The 12,609-nt window shown below is 34.6% G+C and overlaps 1 protein-coding gene across 3 annotated transcripts in view; it reads left to right on the top strand.

Moving 5' to 3' along the window:
- Positions 1-12,609, top strand: part of RABGAP1L (RAB GTPase activating protein 1-like) — a 521,731-nt gene that overhangs the window by 128,952 nt on the left and 380,170 nt on the right. For 2 of the 3 annotated variants that reach the window (XM_004688498.2, XM_004688499.2), the window contains exon 12: positions 12,189-12,282. The exons of the other annotated variant lie outside the window; for it this stretch is intronic. In XM_004688498.2, the coding sequence (XP_004688555.1) occupies positions 12,189-12,282 (94 nt within the window). The remainder of the gene's footprint in view (positions 1-12,188; positions 12,283-12,609) is intronic. 3 annotated transcript variants of the gene reach the window in all.

Genomic DNA, 12,609 nt, shown 5'->3' on the forward strand with positions numbered 1-12,609 from the left:
TCTGTCTCTGGTGAATCCTCTCACCCTCCGCATCTCTGGCCTGTACCCCAGTTCTGTACGAATAAATAAATAAATCTTTAAAAAAAAAAGTACTTTTCAAGCTCATATATTACCTGGAGCTCTTATTAAAGTGAAACCTTATTTACTTATTTTTTTTTTTTTTGGTAGGGGATAAGTGAGGTAATTGTTTTTTCAGAAAGTTGTATTTATTGAGATAGTGTTGATTTACATCACATCGAATTCATGTGGAAGTGGCTCAAGCTTCTTAGTGCTGTACTTTAACCTGCAGCGCCACCATGGAGGGCCCGCTTCAGGACTTACTTGCCTGTCTGTCTGCATAATAGAGAATCTGCTCTGTGCCTTGCCAGCGCTGCAATAGGGTATCTAAAAGCCTATCCTTGGAGTCTTCTGTTATGATGTGATAATAACAATAATAGGAGTTAACGTCTAAGAACATTTACCCATGCCCAACGTATTATCAGCATTTATGACTGTTGCTCTTACTGTGACTGAGGCGTCTCTAGCCTGGACCTTTATTTCCCATAAGTAGTAGTGGATGGTCTGCAGTTAAGCAGAGCGCCCTTTGGAGACTCTGGGAGTGCTTGCATGGTCACCTAACCTTGCATTTGCTGTCAACTTGGTGATTAAGATCAGATGAAAAAACTATAGCGATTATGTTGGTGTGATCATTTACACACTTGGTGATGATGATATAAGTACATTTTGCCAGTGCATCTTGAAATTAGAAAAGATCTGAGAGTCATCTACTGCTTGGCCTTTCCTGAAATAGGAATCCCTTATTACCGACAGGTGTCTCTGTGAAAACAGATTGAGTAATGGATTCACAGGACTTCATTCCACTTTCTAGTTATTAATTATAGTGAAAAATAAGTATGAAACACTTTGAAAATTATCTGCTTTTTGCACTAGTCCTACTAACAATATTTTATCCTTCTTTTAATACAAGAAAATTGAAGCTTAAGGTCAGTCAGCTTGCCCAAGGTCACAATTTGTGACTATTTTTCTTGCTAAAAACTTATTTTTGATTCTTAAATTTTGCTTTACTCCTCCTTTTCCTCCTCAGGCACTGCTTCAGTGTCAGGTGGGAACTGAATAACTAAGTTGTGTTTTTTTTTTTTTAAATAATCCTCATTATGGGATTTGAAGTGTAGCCAAAAATTGCTGATAGCAAATGCATGTCTGTAGGTAGTCCTTGTGGGGTGGTGGGGGTAGTTGTTTGAGAAAAGCTCTAAAGGGGAGGATGCTAGTTGTTGAGTTCTCATTAAAATACTTAAAATTTGAACTTTCGAGTAACTTGGGCATTATGAATTAACATACAGAATATACTCAATAAATGTTATTTGAATTTAATTTTATTGTACTATCTCATTTATCGTTCTGGAAACTGAGATCCTGAGATATACTGGTAGTGTCAAGGCCAGAAACTAAGACCTTGATTACAGTGTAATTGTATTATGTAAATAACTCCTTTAGCTGAAACGAGGGTGTTAACTATTTACAGAAAGATTATAAGGGTAATTCGTAGGCCATTCTCTTTAGTAGCAGTTCGTATGTAGAGGAAAGAGCTTAACTTTTCAGTTGTGGAAATTATGGCTCTTATCACAGCAAGGGATTGTGGTGTTCTAATGATTTGAATATGGCATTGGGATTTGAGTGACTAACTGCAGGAAGAAAGCTAAGGCTTTCTGAAAACTTAGTGCTAAAAATACTATACTGGTTTAGTATGGGACTGGAGTAAATATTTGTAAAATGTATGTCAGCAGAGAGCTGCCCAGAAGACTACTGTGAGTATTTTCATTGTACTGTACATAGAGACAGGCAAATTAGTCAATAAAAATTTGAAGTGGTACCCATTTGAGGGCATTAATTTTTTATAGGATATTTAAAAAATAAAACTGAAGTTTGATTTTAGGTAATTAGAGCTTTAATTTGTCTTCTTTGTACAAAACCTCAAGCAAATTTTACGTCAGAGAAATGAGGATATTAGATTTTTCATGTCTCTTTAGAATTGTTAGGCCATAACCTGCTTGATTGTGTTTATAATATTCTCTCTCTCTATAACCTTTATTTCTCTCCAGTGTTAGTCATATTGCATCCACCATTCCTAAGCTTCACTCTCTACCACTGTCCTTTCTTTCCAGATTTCTTCTTTCGTCTTTCTTATACTCAACTAGATTTACAAGCCAGGCACTGCATTATTTCAGATTAGATCCTATTGTCAAAGAGCTTACAGTCAGATGGAAATCAATGTGCTAAAATAAATGTAAAATATCAGAGGTATTGATATTTGGAGAAAAACTAGCTGAATTTCAGTTAGAATGGATAGCTCTTGAAAATACTAGTGTTCATTCCCCAAAGCAAGATCTGTTGAATGTTTATAATAGTAATGTATCTAGTTAAGTATAACTGTAGTTTAAGAAAAGTTTCATTTTATTCTTTGTACTTTTCTTAAAAAGAGAATATTTGGCAAAAGTTAAATAGCAAATCTTAATGACAGAATTATCCACAGGCTCCCATTGTTTTCAATATGATCAACAATCAGCTTTTATGGCAGAGCAGAACTGTGAATTGTGGCTTGAATTTAAGGAGTGTTTGACCTTCAGATAAATCACATTTAGTGTGCTGGCTCATGTCACTTTTTATTTTTGAAAAAAGATGTATTTATGTTTACAAAATTGGGTTGCAGGGATGGTGAGAGGATTCACCAGAGCAGAACATGCAGATCAACGAATACACTGTTGAGAGGAGCAGTGGGCAAGACAGGAGTGTTCTGCTGAGCCATTTGGGGTCAACTGGCTGGGGGGTGAGGGGTGGGGCATTATTATTATTATTTTTTTAACTTATTTTTTCAAATTATCTCAATTTTAAAAAAAGTACAATTTCACACCTCATTTCTTTCTACAAACTATACCACACATGCCACAAAAGCATAATTTCCATCTATCACCTTCTAGTTGACCACCTTTACCTTTTCCAACTATTCTCCTGAGCTTTTCTCTTCTGGTAACTACTGTTCTGTTGACATAAGGATTTTGTTTTGTTTGTTCATTTGCTTTGATTCTTCTGACTGAAATCAGGCCTTTATCTGACTTAGTTCATCTAACATAATTTTTACAGGGTTCATCTCATGTACAAATGGCAAGATTTTATCTTTTTTTTTTTTTTTTTAGTAGCTTAGTGGTAATCCATTGTGGTAATCCATTCTGAAGTAGTTATATACCATATTTCATTTATTTGTTGATGGGCACTTAGGTTGCTTCCATATCTTATCTATTGTGACTACTGCTGCAATGACCATAAGAATGCAGATATCTTTTTGAATTTGTATTTTCATGTTCTTTAGGTAAACACCAAGAGATGAAGTATAGTAGTAGATTTTTTAATACTTTGGGTAACGTTACTGCTTTTCATGGTGGCTGCACCAGTTGATATTTCTATCAACTGTGTATGAGTATTCCCACATCCTTTCTCTGCATCTTTGCCAATTGTTACTATGTCTTGCTTTTTGATAGTAGCCACCTGATAGTTGTGAATTGTTGTCTCATTGTGGTTTTAAATTGTACCTCCCTAAAGATAAGCCAAGAACATATTTTCTTTTGTCTGTTGGCCATCTAGATGAGTTGTTTGGTGAAATGTGTACTTTGTTCCTTTATCTATTTTTTAACTGAGTTTATTTGTTAAGTTATGAGTTGTTTATGAATTAGGGTTATTAACCCCTTGTCTGATAGATGATTAGCAAATATCTTCTATTCATCCTTTTGTTTATACATGATTTTTTTCACTGAGCAGATATTTTTCAGTTGGATCTAGTCCACTTGCTTTGCATAATGCTTTTGTTTCTCTTTTTGTTGGAGATGCATTCACAAAGGTTGATGTTGGAAAACTTATCATGTATACTTTCTTCTGTGTATACTATGGTTTTAGGTCTTAGATCCAAATCTTTAACATATTTCAATTGGTTTTTGTGTATGGTATAAGAATGTGGCCTAGTTTTACTCTTTTGCACTTCTTCTCTAGTATTTCCAACTACATTATTGAAGAGACTTTGCTTTCTTCATTGTATGTTCTTGGTGCCTTTGCCATAAGTTAGTTGTTCATGTATGTGTGGGTTTATAACTGGGCTCTCAACCTATTCCATTGATTTCTTTGTTTTTATTACAGTACCATACTATTTTGACCTCGTAGCTTTGTAATATAGTTTGAAGCTCAGGGTGTGGTATCTTCATTTTTGCTCTTTTTTTTCTCCAGGTTATTTTGGCTGGGTTTTCTGTTTACATACAAATTTTAGATTGTTTGTTCTACTTTGAAGACATTGGAATTTTGATATGGACTACATTGAACCTAAATATATTGCTTTAGGTAAAATGACCAGTTTAACAATGTTAATTCTTCCTATTTATAAGCTTGGAATGTCTTTCATTATTTTTTTTTTCTGTCTTCTTCATTTCCTGTTACAGTATCTTACAGTTTTCAGTGCTTAATTTCTTCTAGAATTTTGTTTTTTTGTGACTATAAGTGGTAGGTTTTTCTTAACTTCTCTTTATGTTCATTGTATATAGAAATGAAATGCATTTTTGTATGTGGATTTTGTGATTTGCAGTTTTAGTGTATGTTTATTATCTCCAACAGCTTTTTTTTTTTTTTTTTCAATGGCGTCATTAGGATTCTGGATGCTGGGAATTTCTGTGCAGTTGAGTATGCTGAGCCTCTCAGTGGAACTTGCTGACAGTGTCTAGTAGAGTGGGGAGAGGGTTTGGTATTGTTACTTTTCCACATTGGAATTATAAAGTTTCATGAAAGTATTTAGAAGATGGTTGCCAATGTTTCTGATTTAGGGATTGTCCTAAAAACTTCCTACCTCTCAGGAAGTTAAGAGTGATACATGAGTTCCCCTCACTTATGCGCTGGGCAGTTTTCAGGCTAGTGTTACTGTGCTGGATCCTGGGGCAAGTGAGCTTATATGGTGGCTTTTTAGGGTGATTTTCTATTTCCTGCAGTTCTTTGATTCCCTTGGACATTTTCCTGCGGGCCCTCAACCCTGAGACTTTAGGGGCTCATCTCTATTGTGCAGAAGTGAAAGATTGCGGTGTCTGATGTAGAGTAGAATACATCCTCCCCTGCACACCAGGCAAAAGTTCCACACCTTCAAAATCCCTCTTGATCATGAATCTCCATATGGGAGGTGGAGGTGGAATCTTCTTTGGTGAGAGTGTGCTCCTATTCATCTTTGTGTATACTTTTTTTTTGGTGTGTGTATACTTTTATCCTTTGCTTTGCAATTTCTGTCCAGTTTTTAGGTCTTCTCCTTGTAAATTATTCCATCTATAATTGAAAATTTGTTGTGTCCATAAGAAAATGTGATACTAGATTCCTCTTATGTTGCCATCTTGAACCTTCTTCCATAATCTTAAAGCAAAGAAATGTAAGCAATAAATACAATCATGAAAAGAGTATGAAATCAGATCCTATGTGACCTTTTCAAAATGAAATAATATATATAGAATGACATCTCAATATGTGAGAGTGCTTTGTTACTTCAGCATGTGTCCTCAGGTAAAAAGTCATCGTGTGTATTGAAAGTATCATTCATGAGTTTGAGCTACAATAAAATGATGTAAGGAAGAAAAAAACCAAAACATTGATTATGATTGATTATGGAAGATCACCTGTGCTGAAGTTCACTGACCTTCAAACCAAATGGGAATACATGGAAGTCTCTTGGACTTTTGCATGTAGTTTGTGGACTGCATGATCTTCTCTTCCTCACATTTAGATCACAGGTGCAGTTAATGATCTAGTTTTGAAGAGTCTGAACTATATATTCTGAAAATGCACACAATTGATATTCAGAATGTCCTCTTCAAAGAAAACATTAATACTTTGTTATTTTAGTATTTCAAATCTTATTCATGGACCATCAAAGACCGTTCGAAAGCTATCTGTAACTCAGGTTGGCCTTTCAGTAGTTTAATTATCTTTTTATATCACGCTGATGCTGTATTTCTGCTTTAATCAAGGGTTTGTATAAGTGATATTCTACAGGTGTGGTAAAAAGATCTGGGGGTGACATAAATTGTTACTTAGGTTATTTTTGTATAAAGATAGCTTAGGAAAAGGTGTTTCTCATTGAAATCCTGTTTTAACCTTTATCAGTAAGAGTTATGTACAAAGTCCTTCACTTTTCTTGTTTTATTTTTTAAAGATTTATTTATTTATGCATACAGAACTGGGGTACAGGTCAGAGGTGCAGGAGTGGTGAGTGCTTCATCGGAGATAGAGTGGGAAGCTGAACACGCTGACGAAGTATACTGCTGAGCGGAGAAGGTCAGGATAGGTCTGCTGTGCCATGTGGGTCACCTCCGGGGCCAGGGATCGAACTCAGGCTTTAACTATTAGTGCTGCATTTACCCGCAGTGCCACCAGAGAGGACCCTCTTTGTTTTATTTTTAGGGAAAATGAAAGTTCAGTTTTCATTTATTTATATGTTGTTTGAACTTAAGTGTTTGATCTGTGGCATGCTCTTCTACCCCTTCCCAACCTTTACTTTCTGTTTTCTACTTCTGTTATAGCATGTGTTTGCTTTGTTGTCATATATCTGTTCATTTAATTTTTTTTCTCCTAGACTGTATATTCCTCAAAGGCATGTTTATTTTACCTTTTAAAGCTTGGCCATATAATGCTTAGTAAGTAATTGAGTGATTTAATAATTGGGATAATTGATTTTCACTTCACTTTATTTGTACCTGTTTTTAACCTTCTACATCAAATAATTTTTTTGGGGGGGGTGGGGAGTAAAGGAGTAAGAGAGATACAGATGTGCTACTGGTATGGACTTTTATACATATAACCTCTTCAATAGTTAGCTTAATATGCGTAGAAGACAAGATGTGCTTGTAGCTACCACTTGCTGAATACATAAAATATGTGAAGTACTTAGCAGTTTCCCTCAAGTGAATCTTCTCAGAGCTATATTTATGTCACTCTCTGGTAGGAAGGTATTTTCATTCAAAGTTTTGTGAGCATCTTTTTCTCATTATTTTGAACTCAGCTCAAGACTCGTTACCTCTGCAGATGTTCTTTGATCACTTCTAACTTAAGTAGCCCTTTTTTTCTTGCTTGAATTTTTCTTTCCTTACTTGCAGAGGCAGTCTTAGTGTTTCTACCCTTTTGCTGTAGTAGTTCTTTGAACACACTACTTCAGTTCTTAGATCATTTTATCATAGACATGATCCTGTTTTTGCTTATTTTTCTCACCTTCTAGAGTGTGAGTTCCTATGGGGCAGGTGGTATTTTTTTTTAAAGATTTATTTATTTATGCACACAGGAACTGGGGTACAGGCCAGAGGTGCAGGGGCAGTGAGAGGATTCCTCAGAGACAGAGTGGGGAGCAGAACAGGCAGATCGATGAGGTATACTGCTGAGGGGAGCTGTGAGCGTGCCATGTGGGTTACCTTCCGAGGCAGGTGGAGATTGAACTCACGCTGAAGAGCCTTTAGCTTCTTAGTGCTGCGCTTTAACCCACTGTGCCACTAGGGAGGGTCGCAGATGGTATTTTTTTTTTTTTTAAATTTCTGTTGCCTCATATGTGGCAAGTGTTAAGTAAATATTTGTTTAATGAATGGAAATCTCTTTGAAATGTTAGTCAGAGAAGAATAACATATTTTTGTTTTAAAAATTTCTTAATGGAAATTAGGATAGGTGATACATGGTAAGTTTGCAGAAGTAGTTATATCATAAGCTTCAGACTACAACCTTTAGAAAAGTCAGCATTCAAGTTTGGCCTTAGAGGTGATATGGGGAAACTTAGATTTCTGGAGGGTACTTTATTGATAACAATGGCTCACTTTGCTTATTAAATTAAATTACTTGTGCTAACCATGTGGCTTATGGTGAACACCTGCTTTTCTTTTGGAATCTAGAATTTTGGCATGTACTTTCTCCCTCCCTCTGCCCTTCTCTCCCTTTCAACATACACATATAGAAATGTGCATGTATGTAATCATATATGCACACATACATATCACACATACAGTTAGATAGATGGTAGATTCTTTGTCTTTATCTTGTTTTATTTAAATTCCTCAGTGACTCAGTTTGGTTCATATTCAGAGGCATTAAACTCTTAGGAGGAGAATATAAATGCAAATATGACATAGTTTTAATTCTTACCTCCTTGTTTCTCTGTTGTTTTTTTACTTTGTGAGCCCTTATTCTTATAGATTTATATTCTGTTGAAGAAGGTGATCTGCCTTTTTTTTTTCTTCTAATTAATTGACTTCCTTTTAAAAAGCCCCCCCCCCCCTTTTTTTTTTATCAGGACAGGGTAGGAAGAACACAAGGGACTATGGTGATGGTGCATGAGTGTATGGGTGGTGGGAATTTCATGGGGAAATCTTACATTGTACAAAAATGAAGGATGATGTAATAAATACATTAAAAAATAAAATAAAAAGCCCTTTTAAATGTTTTCAAAGAAGTCCTTAGTATAGCTATTTATATATGTTCTTTCTTAAAATCTGTCTGCCAACATGTCTCTTTCTTTACCACCAGTAATTTATTTTGAAAAAGTCACAGAGTATATATTCAGATAGACACTGCTCAAATTTTTTTATGGTAAGGATATACTAACCCCTCTTACATATCATGTTGTATAGATAAAATACCTACAGCTTTTTATGTCAGTCAACTTCAATAAAGTAGTTTTTAATGAAATGGATAGAAAATTAAAAAACATTTCAAAAAATGCTGAAATACAAAACATATAAGTAAATTGACAATTTATTAATATCCAAGAAAACTGTAAAATGAAGTACATACACATACACACTGCCCCTACCCCATCCAACAAATATACTAGAATATGCTAGTCTCATAGTTAAGAAGCAATTTGCTTAATGTTCATTGTCCTTGAGATAAGGTATATTGGCTACCTCAGTTCTCCTGGATATTGTTGACAGCTTTCAGTGATTAATGATACATTGTTATTAATCCCTTAATCCTTAGCAACTACAGGAGTTATTAATTAGAAGCCTGTAATTAGATTCAGAGTGGCATTGGTGATGATTTAGTTGGAAAGAAGTCATGTAATTTGTGGTTTCCTCTACTTTGAGTCTCTATAGTAAATCACTTAGTTTTGATGATGGGAAATGTTATAAAATTTAAGAAATTTAATGTGATCTTTTACTTTAGGATGATTTACATGTGTATGTTAGATTTCTTGTAGTACATGTGTATGAAATATTGGTCTTGTGAGTAGTCAGAGATTTGTATTATATTTAATATCAGATGAATGTGTACATAGTGTTTTGGGTCCCCCAAATCATATTATTTACTACTGAATAATCAAACTAACTCTGTTTTGCTTGCTTGCAAGTATCTTTATACAGATCAATGTTCCTTCAATTTTTTCACTATTAGTAAAGTTTTATTTTCTCTGATGTGTTTGGAAAAGTTTATAGCTGTGGTTACCTGTACTATTTTTAGCAAGTGTTTAAAAAAACACACACACAAAGAAAATTAAGGGGAAAATCTGGAAATCCTCAAGTTATATTTTATCCCTTTGCTTTCAGCTTTTTGTTTTATGATTATTCCTTCATTTGAATAGGAAAGAAAAAGTGGAGATTTTGTGCTCATTTGCCACATTTCATATTTTTAACTGTTTGAAAAAAAACATTGCATATGTATACATATTTTTCCTCTTTATAAGTTGATATTCTGTAATTCTTTTGTAATTAGATTCAGAGTGGCATTGGTGATAATTTAGTTGGAAAGAAGTCATGTAATTTGTGATTTCCTCTACTTTGAGATGAGAAATATTGCTAATAGAGACTTTTTTTTTACTTCAAGACGGGGAATCACCAGTTTACAGAGATCTTAAATTCTTTCGATTGAAGTTATCATACATATTTATTTTGTTTGATCTAAAAATTTACATCTACTGTATCTTTTGGTGTTGTACACTTGTTTTCTGCTTTCTGTAAGTTCAAAATCAGTGGATAATAATAAAAAAGAGAAGCCTGCCAGTTTTCTATGGAATGGTACTTGATAAAAGAAGTGCAATTCTTGAATTGACCCTGCAGCGCACTTTAGCTATATCACACTGTAGCCACCCTGTATTTCATGATACTAAATAAAGAAAAACCTACATTGACTATCTCTACTCCCCACTTACTTTCTTCTTGACTTGCACTGTAGATCTGGCTAACATTCTTGGGATCACTGGAGTACTGATTTCATCTTTATTCTTCTGAGCTTCAACAGGATTATATCCATAGAGCCCCTATATTAAGTTTGTTGCTCCCAATTTAATGTTTTTGGGTGTGTTGCTTTAAATATGTTTTACTTTTCCCGTATTAATCTGGCTTTCACAATTTACTAAGTTTTGGCAGTTCACACAGACTAGTATCTGTTAAATGACAATAGTTTCAAAAACATGGTTGGAAAACCTATCAGGAGAGAGTGTTTTGACTCTGAATTTAAACCAAGATTGAGTCCTATCTCTCCATCATTTATTATTTAACTTCTCTATTTCTCAATAAGTGATTAGTGACTATCTCACTAGAGATATGATCTAATGCTGGCATAACTTGGAGTATTTGACCCATAACTTGCTGTCAAATGTGCTTTCACAGGGATATGGCTTCAGGGATGTGGTTTCACCTTAGTATACTCATTTTCTTTCCTTCTCCTTGTAGTTTTCTTCTGCTAATCTAAGTATTCACAGTTGTGGTTTCCTTTTTATAATAGGAAATATCTTGAGGGATTTTTCAGGAAAGCGAAGTACTTTGTCAGTGATAATTTTTTTTTTTTTAAGATTTATTTGTTCATACAGAACTGGGTGCAGGCCAGAGGCTCAGGGGCGGTGAGAGGCTTCACCAGAGACAGAGTGGGGAACAGAACAGTCAGATCGACAAAGTACACTGCTGAGGGGAGCAGCGGGCAGTTCAGGAGAGGTCTGCTGTGCCATGTGGTTACCTCTGGGGCAAGCAGGAATCGAACTCATGCAGAAGTGGTTTCAGCTTCTCAGGGCTGTGCTTTAACCCGCTGCGCCACCAGGGAGGGCCTGTCAGTGATAATTTTTATAGCTCATTAGTATGAGGTTATAGTAATAAAATAGGTTTTTCTTCATATGGCAACGGGGGTTATTTAAACAGTTACAGTCTTACCTCCCCACTTACAATTACATATACTTACTGTAAATGATATAGTATAGGAATATAAAACTTAAAAGTGAGAGAGAGATGTTTCCTAAATATTTGTTGAGTGCCTACTATGTGATAAGCTATTGTAATGTACTGAAACAATTATTGTTAATAGTTGGGGTATATTCTTAATAGCTTTTTATTGTAGGTATCTATAACCCTGTACATAATATTAATTACTAAAATAAAGCCAAACTTAAAAATTGTTTCTCATTATTAATTACAAAATTATATATTTTCAATGATTTTACATTAGTATACATAATTTACCCAATTCTTTTAGACTACTGAATAATATTCTTTTGAACGGCTATATTAATATTTTAGTTGATTAAGCTTTTTTTGATAGATTTGGATAGTTTTTAGTTCCTATTACTGTAAGAAATAATATAATGAAAATCCTTTTACATATACCCCCCCTTTTTTTTTTAAAGATTTATTTACTTGTACATACAGAACTGGGGTACAGGCCAGAGGCTCAGGGTGGCGAGAGGTCTCACCAGAAACAGAGTGGGGAGCAGAACAGGCAGATGGAAGAAGTACACTGCTGAGGGGAGCAGCGGGCGGGTCAGGAGAGGACTGCCGCGCCATGTGGTCACCTCCGGGGCAGGCGGGAATCCAACTTATGCGGAAGTGGCTTTAGTTTCTCAGTGCTGTGCTTTAACCCGCTGCGCCAACAGGGAGGGCCTTACATATACCCTTTTGATATACACCTTTTTGAATTATAAATTTCTAGAAATGGAGTTTCTATTTTCAGTTCCATACTATGTAAATGGTAGACAAGAATTTTCATAGCTGATGCTGAAATATTATTTAAACTCTAAACATAAATTATGTTAATGTTTTATTGTTCTTAGTGCAATGGTATAAATACATGTCTTGTATTAGACACATTTCTTGTTTATAATACAAAATATAATGAAATATATGTTTGTTGATTTTCTTTTGTGTGTGTTTATTTTACAGAGAGTGATAATGAACTCTCAAGTGGAACAGGGGATGTGTCTAAAGATTGTCCTGAGAAGATCCTGTATTCTTGGGGAGAATTGCTGGGAAGATGGTAAAAATTTATTTTTCTTATTGAAGATTTTATAGTTGATATTAATTTCTTAGTTAATATTTATCTTTATGTACCTTAATATCTTAATGTTTTTTAACAACAAAAAATATAGTCCATAGGTACTGTATGTTGATTATGTCTTCTCTCCTTTATGACCTTATTTAACTTACTTTTGCAAGATATATTTGCTTTATTACTTTATTCAGATATAACATTGCTCAGAGTAATTTTATGCTACCTACCAACACATGCAATTATCTGTTGTTAAAGGGTTACATTTTGTTTCTACTATGTCTGTTGCTACTAAAAGTAGCTATGAAACGTATA

This window comes from Condylura cristata, unplaced genomic scaffold (genome assembly GCF_000260355.1).
Source record: "Condylura cristata isolate star-nosed mole 26May11 unplaced genomic scaffold, ConCri1.0 scaffold00024, whole genome shotgun sequence".
NCBI lineage: Eukaryota > Metazoa > Chordata > Mammalia > Eulipotyphla > Talpidae > Condylura > Condylura cristata.